This window comes from Oreochromis niloticus, linkage group LG15 (assembly GCF_001858045.2).
Source record: "Oreochromis niloticus isolate F11D_XX linkage group LG15, O_niloticus_UMD_NMBU, whole genome shotgun sequence".
NCBI lineage: Eukaryota > Metazoa > Chordata > Actinopteri > Cichliformes > Cichlidae > Oreochromis > Oreochromis niloticus.
The window spans coordinates 9659809-9677405 of record NC_031980.2 but is presented as its reverse complement, the minus strand read 5'-3'; the positions used below and the strand labels follow the sequence as shown (position 1 = coordinate 9677405).

The 17597-nt window shown below is 40.5% G+C and overlaps 2 protein-coding genes across 4 annotated transcripts; both read right to left on the bottom strand.

The window, feature by feature from the left end:
* Positions 1-911: 911 nt before the first annotated feature.
* On the bottom strand, positions 912-14193 carry LOC109194843 (phospholipase ABHD3). Of its 2 annotated transcripts, XR_002056584.2 has the most exons (10): positions 14020-14193; positions 12556-12716; positions 12264-12446; positions 12133-12178; positions 10960-11072; positions 10656-10829; positions 10526-10574; positions 10275-10440; positions 9685-9972; positions 912-1950 (listed from the first exon to the last, which is right to left on the bottom strand). XR_002056584.2 is itself a non-coding variant. In XM_019345804.2 (9 exons), exons 1-9 carry the CDS (start codon positions 14137-14139, stop codon positions 9764-9766), a joined length of 1221 nt encoding a protein of 406 aa, XP_019201349.1. In that variant the 5' UTR covers positions 14140-14193; the 3' UTR covers positions 8725-9763. The 2 variants fall into 2 exon arrangements, 1 of the variants encoding a protein (XP_019201349.1); XM_019345804.2 differs by lacking the exon at positions 912-1950 and having other exon boundaries at positions 8725-9972.
* LOC100709258 (phospholipase ABHD3) lies at positions 1060-8126 on the bottom strand. Of its 2 annotated transcripts, none has more exons than XM_019345806.2 (9): positions 7972-8126; positions 4741-4901; positions 4443-4625; positions 4260-4305; positions 3726-3838; positions 3422-3595; positions 3295-3343; positions 3037-3202; positions 1060-2238 (listed from the first exon to the last, which is right to left on the bottom strand). In XM_019345806.2, the coding sequence occupies exons 1-9, from the start codon at positions 7984-7986 to the stop codon at positions 2030-2032; spliced, it is 1116 nt and encodes a 371-aa protein (XP_019201351.1). In that variant the 5' UTR covers positions 7987-8126; the 3' UTR covers positions 1060-2029. The 2 variants fall into 2 exon arrangements, with proteins under 2 accessions (XP_019201351.1, XP_019201350.1); XM_019345805.2 differs by having other exon boundaries at positions 7740-8125.
* Positions 14194-17597: the final 3404 nt, after the last annotated feature.

The window sequence follows — 17597 nt, the reverse complement described above, 5'->3', positions numbered from 1 at the left end:
AGAAGAGGAGGAGGAGGAGGAGGAGGGAGGAGGATGGGCTGGAGAGAAAGCTGGGCTGTAAAAATTATGCTCAGTTGAGAAAACACACAGCTAAAGTGTGATGTTGCAGCACGTTATTCATCCCGAAAGAACACATCGGGCAAGTAGAAGAAAAGCGTACCAGGGTGCTTCTTTTATACCTCATTCACATTATTTTGTTACCTCGAAAAAAGAAAAAACAGGAACTGATTTTTGATTACTGTGACGTTTATTAGAAATAATTATTTCTCGCTGACGCAGATGACAGAGAAGAGAGGAAATTAAGTGGGAGCACAAGCAAACAAGTCACTGCAAAAGCTGCCACAAAGTGGAACTAGAAGCATAAAAGCTGCACAAGTCCTCACTCTTCTACCTTCATAATTTTGTCTTTAGAAAGAAAAAATGTGTTCACAACAAGCACCTTTCTTCCAAATGGCTGCATTCACATAAGAGCTGGGGTTGTGTGGAACTATTTTAGGGTAGATTTTATCTGCCAGATTCAGAAAGTGCCTACTCCTTCAGGTTCCTGTTTTTCCACAGAATAAATGCCACTGGATGTTTTCTAGGCCACAAATGACTCTAAATGAGGTTAGAGGGTTAGCATTGTGACAAAGGGCGTGGGCCTGTATTGTTCACAGTTAATTATTGATATCTTCCTGGTTAATCTGCGACATTAATGACTAGAGCGCTCAGAGATTAAAGGCCTTGGCTTTCAGCGGTGCAAGTGAAGGGTAACTCAGTGACAGGCAGCATATGGGTTATAACATTTTTCCACTACAGGTCAAACCTGGTGATACGTGTTATAACAAAATAAACCTGCTGCGGTTTGCTATCGATCGCAGTGAACGGCCACTTGAAGCTTCCAGACAAACTCAAGATGTAAAAATCACCAGTCGATCTTTATCACCCTTTAATTGTAGAGTAATTACAAGATACACCATCGAACATACAATGCCCAAATATTGCACCATTACATGATATTGCAATAACACCGTGATTGTCTTTACAGCCCATACACAAAATTTAAAAATAAGGTGTGAGTTTTAAAAAAGATATTAAAAGGCAGGTGAATATGGTAAACATGCAAATAGCTGATGGATTCGTGACATTCATGAAAAGCCTCTTTTGCTTCTGAAAAAGCAAAATTAAATTCTCATCCACTCTCACGCTGACAATTAAAAGCCACCAATTAGCACCATTATCACCGATTTTTTCTTCATGCCGATGATTGAAAACACTTCATTTTATAGCCAGCAGTGGCTTCAGTTAAAAGTGGCATGAATCCTACTAATACCACCTAGCACAGTAAAGTGAGCTACATATTAATCAGTGCACTGTTGGTAATACAAACACAAAGCTGATGTAGTGTCTACTGATAATAAAAATACATTCAGTACACGTACATGCTGATCTGGTCCTTGTGCGATGCTTACGATACTTAATTACAATTTATAGCAGCAGATACTGAAGCACCACACAGGGCGTTACTGGTCTTTACCCAGTGTCGGCTCATTTACCACTGGTGTCGTTTACTGTACAGCATGCAGGGTATAAACACAGGAAAGTTTCATCCTTTAAGGCATGCCACAAACCTCGAGGAAAACACTTCTTGAAGGCTCAAAACTAAATAAGATTGATGCAAAAGGAAAAAAACATAATTAGCAAGAGGAAAACAACAATAATGCTGTTTCTAATTTTAATAACCAACTCTTCACTTTTTTAAATAGCAACAAGCAGAGCACTTGAACTCTACAGTGCAGTCTACATACTACAGGTGTGCGGTGCACGGACGGCCTTTGTGACTGAAAGTAAGTAGCAATCAATTGACAAACAATATTTTCAGATTGACTAAAATGTATTAAATACTTAAAAATAGCTTTAGTGGTTTCACTTCACTGTCATTTTTTATTTCTACATGACTTGAACATGAACCTGAGGTCATGAGGTAGATGAGCAGAGTTGCAGCTGCAAATGTTGTATTACTTCAGTGTAAGTGCCTTCATATTGCTCATTAGTCCTTCATCTGCTCCTCTTTGATACCACAGGCTCGCTTCATTTCCTCCTGGTGTTCAAAGACTGCGTGCACAAACTGGCCAAACAGGCGCTCCATGTAGCTCTCGCCTAGAGGAAAAAAACCCTGCAAGAAGGCAATGTGTCCCCCGTGGGCCGTCAATACCAGGGCGACGTTAGGAAGATCCTGAACTACGGACACTGGGAAGGCTGTGAGAGCAGGAAAGAAAAAGTCCAAATGAATATAAACAGACAGCGGAGTAGACACAAAGCAGACAGATCATCCGGAAACCTTACGTCACCTGGAGATTTCAACGTCAATGATTACATATAAAAAAGGAATTGTGCTAAAAAGAATGAGACATTTCTTAATATAATACAGATAAATTCAATCATCTGTTTTGACATCGCTTCAGTCCATCTTAAATGAGCTCACACACAAAGATGTTTGAGAGAGTGTTGTCTTGCATGTGTGGATGCAGCAATGAACTGTATTTGCTTACATATGTTTTCAGTAGTGTTCCTGAGTCTGTGGCAATGAACCCACTGGCACCTAAGAGCCTTAAGATATCAGCCTTGGTTTTCAGCTTTGTCACTTGCATACAGAGAGTTTGCTTGATTCTCTAAAATTCCAAAATTCTTTGCAGCTTTACTTTGAGAAACTTTACTGTCAACTATTTATTCGTGTAGTCTTTAACAGAGTAGTAAACGCTGCCCCACCTTTACTTCTGAGAAACCTAGACACTCTTGGATGCTCTATTTATACCCAACCATGTTACTAATGTTCCAACAGGTGTTTTCTTTAGCAGTACACTTTTAATATGTCTTGTACAACTTTCAGTAAAGTCGCTACATTCCATTTTACACGATGTTCCCAACTTGTTTTTTGTTTTTTTTAAATGGGACTATAAAATCAGAAAAAACGTCACATTTATGAGTAAACCATTACAGCTGTTATTTTCCCTTTGCAGTGCCTATACTGACATACCTTGCCACTTGTGTACTCACCAGTTTGTGGAGAGAAAGGGTCATCAGCGGCATTGAGACACAGGATGGGTACGGCTGTACTGGGGAGCTTTTTGCCTGGGCTGGCATCGCGGTAATAATCCATACATGAATTGTAACCAAATATCAGAGACGTATAGCGTTCGTCAAACTCACGGATGGTCCGAGCCTACAGGAGGGTGTGAAAACAAGATGACGATAAATGGAGAGTCAATTATACATCTAAGAAACTCATAAACTGTGAGTCATAATGTGTCATACCTTCAGGACATAGTCAACATCCACCACTTTCTCTAAAATCTTCCTGTGCCTGTGACAAACACATTTTGGGGTTATATTTAACTGGATGTACAAACGCAAAACATTTATGAACCAAAAATTATCCGACCTGGTGACAGCGCGGTGCAAGCATCTCGTTATGTGCCTGTTGAAGAGCAGCCAGTTGAGCGGTTCCTCCATCGAGTCAGAGGACTTACGCGCATCCCAAGGTACGGAAATGGTGATACCAGCAACCAATCCTGACTCGGTGTGCTTACGGGCCAGGTAGTTTAACAACACCATGCTGCAGCAGGGTGAAAAGAAAGGAATCATGCAACTGTTAAAAAAAATAATAAAAGAAATGGAGGAAAGACACAGATGACAAATCTAGGTCCAGAAATGGAGGCCAGCGGAAACACTATGCACCAACTCACCCTCCCAAAGACACACCAGCCCCAAGCACAGGAGCACTGGGGTAGAGCCCTTTGACATGCTGCACCACACACTCAAGATCTGAAGTATTGGCAGCACAGTAGGTGACTGGTGTCTGAAGCAAGCAGAGAGATACAGGAGGAGAGTTACATGCAGCGCTTAAGCCTCAGATCTTCTGTTAGTGCTATTATTGCTGTGAAATGGTGTATCAGTGGAAAAACTTAAATTACTACTTAAACACGTAGAAAATACTTTCAATTCACTTTTTTTGTTTGTTTGTTTTTTAAAATCTGAAACTGTTTTAAATTGGGATTAAATACATTGGCAACCCATCTACCAAAGGCTAGAATCCTTGCAGTGGGGATGTGAGTTCAAGACCACCACAGTTTTCTACTTCTCATTTCTCTCCTCCCGCTCTAAAAACCTCACTTACCTCACTCAACTGGGGTCCTTCAAAGTGTGTTGACATGTTACTTACTGATTTAAAAAAACTAATTGGACATTATTCTAATTTATTAGGTATTCATTGTACTTACCAGCAGCTCCTCCCCTCCAAGACCTCTGTTGTTGAAGACCACACATCTAGGAAGGAAAGTATTTATGAAAACTGCTTCAGGCAAATACCGGGCACAAGCTACATTAAGCTTTCTGCTTAATGTAAACGTTCCTGTTAGCGCTGCTTCAACATCACTTCATTTTGTGTGAGGAGTGCAGCTGACCTGTAACCATGGCGTGTGGCCTGGCTAACGGCGTGAAGCACATAGGACTGCTGGCTGTTTCCTGTAATCCCTGGGAGGATGAGCACTGTGGGACGCGTGGAGGATTCTGGGTAGGTCACACTGGCCTGATTGTCCACCCAGTCAAGAGAGATCTGACCACCATCCACTGTACGGATCAGCTCACTGGGAGATGAAGGGACGAGACAAGATATTCATTATTTAATTAAATGTTTAGATTAAGATTTTTATCCCTCTTGTAAATTGTGGTGAACTGAAAAAAAAGGGGGTTTCTTCCTACTTGCGATAACTGACAGGGGGTCTGGACTTGAGGGCGGCACAGACCAGCGTTTGAAGCCGGCCTCCCCAGCACCACGGAGTGGGACTGAAGCGCTCAGCTACCACAGGACAGTGCTTGAAGAGGAATGCACTGAAAGCTTCACTGCAAACCAGAGCTGGTCTCTGAAAGGACACAAGACCAGATGAAGGTGTTAAAAAAGCACAGCTGCTTATAGATTCACACCTGTGAGAGACAAGAAAACATCCAAGACACACCAGGCGAGTAGAACAAGGTACAAAGAAAATTAAAGCTGCAAGCAGCGATATGAGGGCCCTCGCACCCCCGGCACGTCGAGCCAAGCCCAACACCTAAAACCAGCGCTTCCGATCTGATGTCACATTGATGGAATTCATGCATTTAACCACCAGCTAAAATTTCATCTCATTCAACCATTATTATAGTCGTCCCACTAGGTGGCGCTCTAACCATTACTGACAAATGGCATAACAAACATTTCCGAGCTCGAGTCTCATCACGCCTGCGACCTTTGGGAGAGATTGGACATTGTGTTTTTGAGCGACAGCAGGTTACTGCTTTTTGGCGAGTGATTGAAACTCCACGTGCCGCCATGACCACCCCGTTTCCCTGAACGTAAAAAGCTTCGCAATTTAACATCACAAAGGTCTTTAGATTCCACACACAGGAGATCGCGTAAATCTAATGAAATCCCTTGGAGGAGTTCGTCAAAGTATGAGGCCTGAAAAGAGGGGAAAATGTCGCCAAATTTACACATTAATTTTAAAATGGCTGACTTCCTGTTGGATTTGGGATATTGCTCCAAGAGACTTTTTTGTACATCTTGATATCTCCAATAAGCTTGCCAGGTTTCAAACTCATACATAAAACACAGAGCAGGGGCTGTTGTTTTGAAATTTTGTAGGGGGCGCTGTGGAGCCATTTTGCGCTGTTCAAGGAAAATGAACATATAAAAAGAAATCCCTCATCACATTAGAGGTGTGCGCCAAATTTCAAGACTTTTTAAACTTTTCAAGCCCCTCAAAAGCCACTTCATCTTTCATGGTGAACTGCGTTGCCACCAGGGTGCGCCGTTCAGTTTATAGTCACAATTTTCTCACTGAAGCATCAAGAGGGACTGATGGTGATATTCACCGCTTTTGAGGTGGCCACGATGAACCTGTGAAAATCAGTACAACAAAATGAAAGACATGACATTTCCTGGTGCCACTAGGTGGCGCTCTACGTATTCCTGACAATGGGCATATCAATCTGTTCAGGGCGGGTCTGACATCATCCCTGTAAAATCTGGTACTGATCACATTGGATTTCATTGAGTTACACTAATTTGTTTCTTCATGGCGAGACCTCAATGTTCGCCATGCTGCTGGGGTCACACCCTTCAGCGAAAACTCACAGTTTTCTCTGTAACCCAAGACCAACTCCTTAAGGCTTTCCTGGAGAAATTTGAGGCTGCAGATGTCACCCATTACAATACTGTACCCCAAAGTGTAAAACATGACATTTCCTGTTCCCACTAGGTGGCGCTGTCCCTGATGTCAAATATGGCAGTTGAAATATGTTCAGGGGTGGAGCCTTATCATTATGTGTCCACTTTGGTCAAGGTCGGACAATGTATGACAGAACGAGAGGCAATAAGATTTTCATGGCGAGTCATCGAAATTCGCCGTGGCGCCACGGCCTCACCGTATCCCGAAAACTCAAAAGCTCCGCAATTTAACATGGCCCAGGTGTGTAGTTGACACTGACCAAATATGAAGCTTGTACGATGAAATTCCAATGAGGAGTTCGCAAAAGTTCGAGGCATGGAAATGGCAAAATTAGAGCCAAAATGTCACCTTCACTTCCAAATGGCGGACTTCCTGTTGGGTTTGCGTCAATGGGCCCACAGACTTTTTTGTTCGTCTTGGGATGATACACATGTGTGCCAGATTTCAGACATGTAGCTCAAACGATGTGTTCGTAGGGCTGCATTTAACAAGGCATAGGTGGCGCTCTAGAGCCATTTCCCAGTGCTCATATGTAAAACCAATAAAATACAAAATTTTTCACCAGACCTGGCATGTGTGCAAAATTTCAAGAGTTTTTGAGCATGTTAAAGCCCTCAAAAAGGCCCTTGTTTTGCCTGAATAATAATAATAATAATAATAAGAAGAAGAAGAAGAAGAAGAAGAAGAAGAAACAGAGCAGATACAATAGGGCCTTCGCACTCTCGGTGCTCGGGCCCTAATAATGGCAGTATCAGAGGTATGTAGATGTAGTGTGACCAGCTCTGCAAGAAATACATCACTTGGAAACTTTGATGTGATGTTACACAATAGCATTTGATTAGCGAGTGGCTAACAATGAGAAAATAACTCACCAAAATTCATATTTTCTTGTTTACAGTCTGTGAAGATATTTTAGATATTTATTTTTTCTGCGTTTTCTACTTAAACAAATTCTACTATTGGCGATACTTTGAAATTATCCTCACTTTAGCTGCTTAAACTTTAGTACAACACTTATTATGAATATAGCTGATATACTGCTTATTACCAAATTATCAGTCATAACCATGATCTTCTTCCAGTCGTATTTATGGAATCAATAAAAGAGAGGCTTTAATTTTGTAGAATAAAAGATCATATCTCATACACAGATAATACACATATTACAATATTATAACCTACAGATTTTATTTTATACAAAATAAAGTTAATTTAAAAAAAGATTCAGAGCTTTGTACTCACCAAACACTAAAAACTGTAAAATTATGGAACAAGAAATGTTAGATAAGCTTTAAAAAGTAAATAAATAAAATGGAAAAACTGGTTTTTAATTCATTAGAAAAACAAAATACCAAAGATAAAGTCGAATAGGAGTTAATAGGATATACTGATCTTCATTTTAAAGGAAATAAAATGCTTAAAAATCCAACTAAACTGTAAGTCAAAGAGGGTATGGCGCAGTCTTTGCCGCTAACTTCGACCGCAGAGACTGACCTGACACTCGCGGCCCCACAGATAGTACACTGCGGCTGTGAGGGAGCAGATGATCACCGTGTACGGCCTGGAAACACACTCCCAGTATGTTCTCCATACCTCCGCATGAGTCAGAAACATGACAATGGTCTAAGTACGGTTGACAGCTGAGCTGCTAGCCGACGGCGTCGTTAACCGACACAACGGAATAACAGGACAGAAAGAATATGATATTTAATGCGCGACAACCTGCCTTCATCAGAAACATCTAACGTTCAATATGTTGTACTTCGACTCTTCCCAGCACCCTTGGTGATATTACGTTAGACGCCGGTAGCCATCAGATAATAGTCTGGTGTTTTCTCCGGGAGCAGCTGCTTCCTAGTTCTCACAGGCGAAGCTCCTGATTGGACAAAAGCTCCAACTTCAAGGTCAACGTCATGGCTACGATCCGTGTAAACTACAAATATGGAGATATAGTTTTTCTTTTGTTTCTATGGAGTTATTGAAAATGAGTATATGTGTGTATGTCTATATATATGTATATAGGGATAGATAGAAAGATAGATATACATATAATTAATAATGTTGTTTTTTTCAAATACACGTAACATATAATGTAATTGTAAGGAGGATTTCTGTAGTCTGTCGATTACTAGATAGTGGAAAAGGGGGTGGGATTAAATAAGCGTGTGCTACTTCCTGCTCCTTTTTGAACATGAAAGTTATTTGTAGTTGTGGTTGCTCGTTTTCCTTTTGTTTTGCTTTGCTTGTTTGTCTCGTTTTAATTCTATGTTGTTATACTTTTTCAACATATTCAAAATAAAGATTCAATAAAAAAATTAAAAAAAAAATTAATAAATGATTGCATTACCGCCACCAGCTGGTGTGGAGCTTGGATCGAAACTTCTGTTTATTTACGGCTTTAAAAACAAAAATAATTATTTTTATCAGATAAGTTGGCATTTTTAAAATGTCTTTTAGATCTATTTTTTCTCCTGAAGACTTGAAGGAAATTGAATTGCCTTCTTTCTGCCTCATATTTCTAACAATGTATCCTGTGCTGATCAGTCCAGTATGTATAAATGTATCTCCTTTTCCCTCCTCACCTCATTTCTCCATTAGTACACTTCAACTTACTCTTGTTTATCCCACCTTTCCCTCAGTTTGATTTATTATCACCATAAAAGCTTGTTGTGGCCTTTGTTCCATTCTCCTCCTTCTTCATGTCTTTTGACACCAAATGTGCAAGTACCCATAAAAATACTGCCGCTAGCCCTATTACATGAATTCACATTCACTAAAAATACTGGTGGTTGGCAGTGCTAATCCTCAGCCTCATATTAGACATCTACGATGTCAATTCAAAAGCCTATGTTGCCTTGTTCTCAACTAGTGAAACATTTAGCAAATTATTAGATTAATTAGCAACAGGTCAGGAACATTTCTGCATCTTAGGGAGGCAGAGCTTCTCTGAAGTAAAGATGGGCTGAAGTTCACCAATCTGCAAAAACTTGTGAAACAATTTCAGAATAACATAAAATCGCTGAATATCTCATCATAGTATATCATCAAAATATTCAGAGAATCTAGAGGGATCTCTGTGCACAGGGAACAAGTGCAAAAAGTCAGTATTAAATGGCCATGATCTCCAGGCCATCACGTGGCACTGCATTGAAAACAGGAATGGTTCTGTCATGGAAATCACTGCCAACAAACACAAAACTGATGTTCAGTTTACTGCTAATAAAAATACATTAAGCACACATACATAGTGATCTGGTCCTCATGATACGCTTACAATTCATTATTACACTTTATGGCAGCAGATACAATTATCTGAAACACCACACAGGGTGTTACTGGTCTTTACAGTGTCAGCTCATTAACCACTGGTGTCCCATCCACACTGTACAGCATGCAAGGTGTAATCATAGGAAAATTTGACTGTCTACAGAACATGAACCTGAGGTCATGAGGTAGATGAGCAGAGTTGCAGCTGCAAATGTTGTATTACTTCAGTGTAAGTGCCTTCATATTGCTCATTAGTCCTTCATCTGCTCCTCTTTGATACCACAGGCTCGCTTTATTTCCTTCGGATGTTCAAAGACTGCGTGCACAAACTGGCCAAACAGGCGCTCCATGTAGCTCTCGCCTCGAGGAAAAAAACCCTGCAAGAAGGCAATGTGTCCCCCGTGGGCCGTCAATACCAGGGCGACGTTAGGAAGATCCTGGACTATGGACACTGGGAAGGCTGTGAGAGCAGGAAAGAAAAAGTCCAAATGAATATAAACAGACAGCAGAGTAGACACAAAGCAGACAGATCATCCGGAAACCTTTTGTCACATGGAGACTTCAACATCCATGATTACATATAAAAAAGGAATTGTGTTAAGAATAATAATATAAATACTCAGCAATTACAAAACTTGATTTATCTTTTGTGGGCCAAATCTGACAAGGCCTACTGAATCAGCATTTATGAGTAAACCATTACAGCTGTTATTTTCCCCTTGCAGTGCCTATACTGACACACCTCTCCTGTTCTGTACTCACCAGATTGTGGAGAGAAAGGGTCATCAGCGGCATTGAGACACTGGATGGGTACGCGGGTATTAGGGAGCTTTTTGCCTGGGCTGGCATCGCGGTAATAATCCATACATGAATTATAACCAAACATCAGAGACGTGAAGCGTTCGTCAAACTCACGGATGGACCGAGCCTACAAGTGGGTGTGAAAACATGATGACGATGAATGGAAAGTCAATTATACATCTAAGAAACTGACAAATTGTGATGTATTATACCTTCAGGACATAGTCAACATCCACCACTTTCTCTAAAATCTTCCTGTGCCTGTGACAAACAGATTTTTGTTTTTTATTTAACTGGATTTACAAACGCAAATTTAGGTTTAGCAACCATAACTTATCCAACCTGTTGAGAATTTGGTGCAAGGATTTCGTGATGTGCCTGTTGAAGAGCAGCCAGTTGAGCGGTTCCTCCATCGAGCTGGAGAACTTCAGCGCATCCCAGGGTACGGAAATGGTGATACCGGCAACCAATCCTGACTCGGTGCGCTTATGGGCCAGGTAGTTTAACAACACCATGCTGCAGCAGGGTGAAAAGAAAGGAATCATGCAACTGTTAAAACAAATAATAAAAGAAATGGAGGAAAGACACAGATGACAAATCTAGGTCCAGAAATGGAGGCCAGCGGAAACACTATGCATCAACTCACCCTCCCAAAGACACACCAGCCCCAAGCACAGGAGCAGTGGGGTAGAGCCCTTTGACATGCTGCACCACACACTCAAGATCTGAAGTATTGGCAGCACAGTAGGTGACTGGTGTCTGAAGCAAGCAGAGGGATTCAGGAGGAGAGTTACATGCAGCGCTTAAACCTCAGATCTTCTGTTAGTGCTATTATTGCTTTGAATGGTGCACTGAAGATGACGTTCTCCATATTTATATTGGGAAAAACACTGAAACCAACTATGCCTGAAGAAATTAAACTTTGAAAACTGGTCACAAATGTATTGTTTTGTTGGGTCAAAAGCTTGAACTCTTTGGCCTCAATGTCAAACTTTATGTCTGGAGGAAACCAGGCAGCCAATACAATGACATCAAATTTAGCGCGGTGGTGGCAGCATCATATTGTGCGGATGTTTTTTGTGAGATTAGTCAGGGTCAAGGGAAAGATAAATTCAGTAATATGTAAAAACATCCTGCCCCAGAGTGCTCTGGAACTCATACTGGGGTAAAGGTTCATCTTCCAACAAGGCAGACAAAGCACACAACCAAACAAACAAAGGAGTGATTTCCACACTGCAAATGTCATTGACTGGACCAGCCAGTGCCCAGACTTGAACCCAGTTGAACGTCTCTGGAAAGATCAGAAAATTGGTGTATGCCAACTTTCCCCATTCAACCGGATAGAAGAAAGAAGAATGGGAGAAACTGGCTAAAGGTTAGCGTGCCAAGTTTGTAACATCATACTCAAAAAGACCTGAGCTGTAATTGCTGCCAAAGCTGCTTCTACGAAGTATTGAGCAAAGGCTGCAAATTCCTATGTACATATTATGTTTTTATTATTAAACTCGCAAGAAATTTTGTTCTACTTTGCAGAATTTTGTGGTGAAAAATAAAAATTTTGGAGTAAGTAAGTAATGAAAAAAGTGGAACAATTGAAGCACTGTGAGTACTTTCTGGATACACTAGAATCATTCCATTCACATTGTTCAATGTACCAGCACCACTGGCAGGAAAACAACCCCATTTAGCGTCTCCATAAGTTCAAATTTCAGTCAAGCTTGAAGGTGTTCATTCTGGAACATGAGCTTCTTTCTTAAACAGTCTTTTGAGAATTAGATTTTACTTAACTATAAATTTATTAGGTATTCATTGTGCTTACCAGCAGCTCCTCCCCTCCAAGACCTCTGTTGTTGAAGACCACACATCTAAGAAGGAAAGTATTTATGAAAACTGCTTTCCTGTTAGCGCTGCTTCAACATCACTTCATTTTGTGTGAGGAGTGCAGCTGACCTGTAACCGTGGCGTGTGGCCTGGCTAACAGCGTGAAGCACATAGGACTGCTGGCTGTTTCCTGTAATCCCTGGGAGGATGAGCACTGTGGGACGCGTGGAGGATTCTGGGTAGGTCACACTGGCCTGATTGTCCACCCAGTCAAGAGAGATCTGACCACCATCCACTGTACGGATCAGCTCACTGGGAGATGAAGGGACGAGACAAGATATTCATTATTTAATTAAATGTTTAGATTAAGATTTTTAACCCTCTTGTAAATAAAAAAAAAAAAAAGAGGGTTTCTTCCTACTTGCGATAACTGACAGGGGGTCTGGACTTGAGGGCGGCACAGACCAGCGTTTGAAGCCGGCCTCCCCAGCACCACGGAGTGGGACTGAAGCGCTCAGCTACCACAGGACAGTGCTTGAAGAGGAATGCACTGAAAGCTTCACTGCAAACCAGAGCTGGTCTCTGAAAGGACACAAGACCAGATGAAGGCGTTAAAAAAAGCACAGCTGCTTATAGATTCACACCTGTGAGAGACAAGAAAACACCCAAAACACACCAGGCGAGCAGAACAAGGTACAAAGAAAATAATGGCAGTATCAGAGGTATGTAGATGCAGTCTGAGTGAGCTGAACAATACCAGCTCTGCACTTGGAAACTTTGATGTGATGTCACACAAAAGCATGTAATCAGTGAGTGTCTGACATACAGAAAATAAGTCTTAGTTCAAAACTCCCTTTTCCCCTTTGATGCAGTCTGTGCAGAAATTTGTTATATTTGCTTATTTTTTGGCATTTTTTACATAAATAAATTCTTCAGCTGCCAATACTTAAACTTAAAGTGCTTAAACTTTAGCACAATGCTTAATATGAATATAGTTGATATACTCTCTATTACCAAATTATTACTCATACCCATAATCTTCTTCAAATCTTATGAAATCAATAAAAGAGAGACTTTAATTTTGTGGAATAAAGTATCAAAGCTATTGTTGATTAAGATGGGACACATTTTCCTGGCTCACAATGGTATCACACAAACAAATGCGGGTCCTGTTTACAGCTTACACAACAAAGTCAATGATAAATAAGCTCACAGAAAAAGCACAGTCAGTCTTCAGTTTTCGACTTTTACGCCTCTAGCGACCCCGATCTCTAACTTAACTGGTCCGTAACTTCTTGGCTGCGTTGTTGTGGTTCCTAAACACTCCCACTTTGTGTGAAAACCACCGATTGTTGATTGTATAGGAGGAAGGAAACGGCGAGATCCCATTTCATCACTACGCTTGAGTCCACGAAATCTTCAGAACGACCCATACAGGTGCTTTATTTTACACCTGTGCCTGAAGGCACCAGAATTCAAAGATTAACATGTAACTGGCTACCATTGTCCATAATACAGTGTTGCTGCACAAGCTGATGAATGACCTCTTTTTAGTGCCAGAGAAACAGGAGTACTTCCAAAAGTTTGATCTGCATGAGCTAATCCACTGCAAAGTCAGGGTCCTCCCCAGTGCTGCTGGTTACATGATTGCTAGAGACTACTGTTGTCTGATGACTAACTTGAGCTTTAGTTGTGGTCGGTGGTGTGATCGGTTTAATTTTTTTTCCTTTACCAAACAGACTTAATTTTACATATTTCAAAAGCGTACAAGACTCCGCTGAGGGGTAAGGTAGACCTTTTTTGAAGTAAACATATAAAAATTTTTAACTAATTGGAAAGTAGCATAGTGAAAAGGAAACAGCATAAAGTAACCACGGAATCTGACCTGACACTCGCGGCCCCACAGATAGTACACTGCGGCTGTGAGGGAGCAGATGATCACCGTGAACGGCGTGAAAACACACTCCCAGTATGCGCTCCATACCTCCGCATGAGTCAGAAACATGACAGGACAGAATGAAGTGGACTAATGTTTAATGCCTTCGGGCGCAGGCGCTCTGCTTTTATTTTTGGTGAACAACAAATTATTGCATTACCGCCACCAGCTGGTGTGGAGCTTGGACCGAGACATGTTACTGTTTCATGAAAAAATTTGGCTCATTTTTTATTTAATAGACGTTTCAAAAAAATGAGAAGGGGAAACTAAAAAGAAACAGCTGGAAAAACATTTTGCAGCTAATTAGGTTAATTAGCAACAGGTCAGTAACATGATTGGGTATAAAATGAACATCTTCAACATCATCTTCAACAAATGAACATCGTCAGAGGTTCACCAATCTGCAAAAAACTGTTTCAGAATTATCATCAATATAAAACTGTAAATATTTAGAACATCTCACGGTCTACAGTACATGATATCATTAAGAGAATCTGGAGAAATCTTTGTATGCAAAGGATAATTCTGATGTCTATTGGATGTCTATGATCTTCAGGCCCTCAGACAGCACCACATTAAAAGGCAGGCATCATTCTGTCATGGAGATCACTGCATGCAGTCAGGAAACTTCCAGAAATGATTATCTGTGTTCACCATGTCATCCTCAAATGCAGAATAAAGCTGTACCATGTAAAGAAGAAGCCAGACGTGAACATTATGGGATGCTGCCATCTACTATGAACACAGTTCTTTTAAATTGGACTGAAGCAAAGTAAAAAACTGCTGTGTGGTTAAATGACTGGTGGCATGAAGACTCCAGCGACACTGGAAGCACTATGGAAAAACTTTATTAGCTTACCAAAGTGTTTCGGCTTGTGGCCTTCATCAGGGTCAGTGCAAAATAAACGTTTGCATTTAAATAAAGGAAGAAATCTCAGTGAAATTACTTCAAATATTTGAAAAAATATAGACGCTGGACTACAGAGGGGAGGGACCATCCAACTTGCTAGCTGTACTCAGTGCTTAAATCCTGCATCTCTGTTGTTAAGAAAGTGAATTAGGGCCGATGGAACTGGCAGCTTACACATGTAGAAAGGGTCAATCAGTCCTCTGGATGTCTGGAGTTTTGATCTCCTCCATACCTGCTTCATGCCCTGGAGGACGGGGCAGTGGCCCCCCACACCCTCTAGCAGATCATTACATGAAGGAACCTTTTAAAAAACAAGCACGTCCATGCTCACAGGTGTACACACGGGTGATCACACACACAAACTACACCCTTTTTGTCTCCTACCTCAAAGCACACTGCGCTGTCGATCTTACGTGCTGCACAATAATGTTTAATATTTAGTATTTACTGTCATATTCCCATATATCATTGTGATGTTGTTTATTCTATTACTCTCGTTTTCTTTTGCTTGTTTTCTTTTTTCTTTCTCAACAGGTGATCCAGGTGATCGATATATGTATTTTTTGTCTGCTTATTCTGTTGGTTTTTGTTTTTTGCCCTTTTTCCCCGTCCCTCTTCTCAGCTGTTTTTCTTTCCCTCTTTCTTTCTCCCCTTTCTTTCCCCCAGTAAAGTCTGTCCCATATTCAGCAAGTGAAAATAAAATAAACAATAAAAGGTGAATCAAATGGACCATTACGGCAAGGCTGGGATGGTCAATTTGGTAAAGTAAATCCGTTGGGCATCTTTCTTCGCCTTTAGACAATAATTCTGATGGCAAAAGAGCCAAACGGGACAGGCGCAAAAAAAGAAGAAAAAAAAAAGAAAGGGTCAATCAGCGTTGACACGTATGTACAGATTTTAAAGCAACACACGTTCCATCCAGATAACATCTTTTTTCCAGAGAAGGCCTTGTATGTTTCAGCAAGACAATATTAAGCCACATTCTGCAGCTATTATAACAGCCTGGGTTTGTAGCAGACAAGTCTTGGTGGTGAGGTTAACCGCCTGCCTTTCACCAGCTGAAAACATTTGGTGCATCAAAGAAGACCAAGGATTTTTTGTTCCGCTAGAATCCTTCATCAACATTCCAGAGGTGGTCTCCTCAATTCCCAGATATTTAAAGACTTTTATTAAAAGAAAAGGGTATGCTATAAAGTGGTAAACATGATGGTGTCCCAACTCGTTTGCTGTCATCAAATTCAAAATGACCTTGTTTTCTCTTAAAAGGATATTTTAAGTATTTTTTCTTGTGCAAAGTCATAAACACGTCTCCTTACTTTGAGATGAAACTTCAGAATAATAAATGCTACTGCAATTTTATTCTTTTATACCTCTGCACACATCAGTATGTGAAATATAAAGATAAGTGAAATCTACGGTGTTGTCATAAAGTATCCAAGGTTGTATTGCTGGCAGTAGTACAGCTGGACTAAAGTTTAACTGAATAATTTAAGGAGTTGTTGCGTTCTGTGTCACTAGCCACCCACAGCTTTTTATTTCTCTCCACTCCCTTTTCCAACAAGTGCCTTATGTTGTGTAATCCTAACTTTACCCCTGTAGACATACCCAGGGTTAGCTGCATCTTTGTGTATCCCATTTTTTTCTTTTAATGCTACTCTGTTAAATGTACTTGTTCCTTATTCCTGTTTCTTAGCACCTTTCTGCATCTTTTTATATTTACGTCCATACTTTGTTGGGCAGACACAGTGTACACCACCACAGTGGATTTTAAAGCAGTCATGTGATTGAAGTGCACAAAGGAATGATTGTAGACCTTGCTATTTGTGCCTCGTCAACAGTTTTCTTGACTATGCGAGTTGTTGCGAAGATGTTTTCATTTCCATGGAAATAATTCTGTGATCATCCACTTTAGTGGTATTTTGTGCTCTTTCACGCGTTTTTGATGTTGTTAAGTTTTCCAGTAAACTCCTTCTTTTAAACGATGAACCATATTGTTGATTCGACCACTCCAAAGTTCTTGCTCTTTCTCTGATTGGTTTATTTAAATTTTGATTTGGTTTCTTCAGCCTTATAACTGTGTCCCTCACTTCCACTTGCATCTGTCTGATTGTTTGATTTAAAATCTTCCATTGTAGCGTGCAGAGGCAAAATTACACACACACACGGTCCGAAGTGTATGTGCATTACCACCACCCTCTGCTGGGCCCTGCTAGAAACATGTCTTGACATTGTCCTGTAAGTCACAGTTCATTTAAAAGTTTGTGTTGTAACCTTTTCAGCTTTTTTCCTTTAGTGTACAAAAGGAATTGCCATTGGATGGGTCTACCACAAATTGTGAAAGAAAAGCATCCAGTAAAATTTGAAACATCTTCAATCTTGTCAGGCACATGGTTTTTAAAACACTGTTAAGACTGTAGTAGATCACATTTCTCACTATTTGGATGTGTGATTTTTGATTTTCTTTTGCTGTAGTATCCTTTAATTTAAGGAGTCATGGTATTATATTGGTTTTATCATTATTATAAATTACTGATTCAGTACAGAGTATATGAAATCGGCAATGTCATCATCCCAACTAAAGCTAGAATGCTAGATAATATGTATATATCTCTAAATA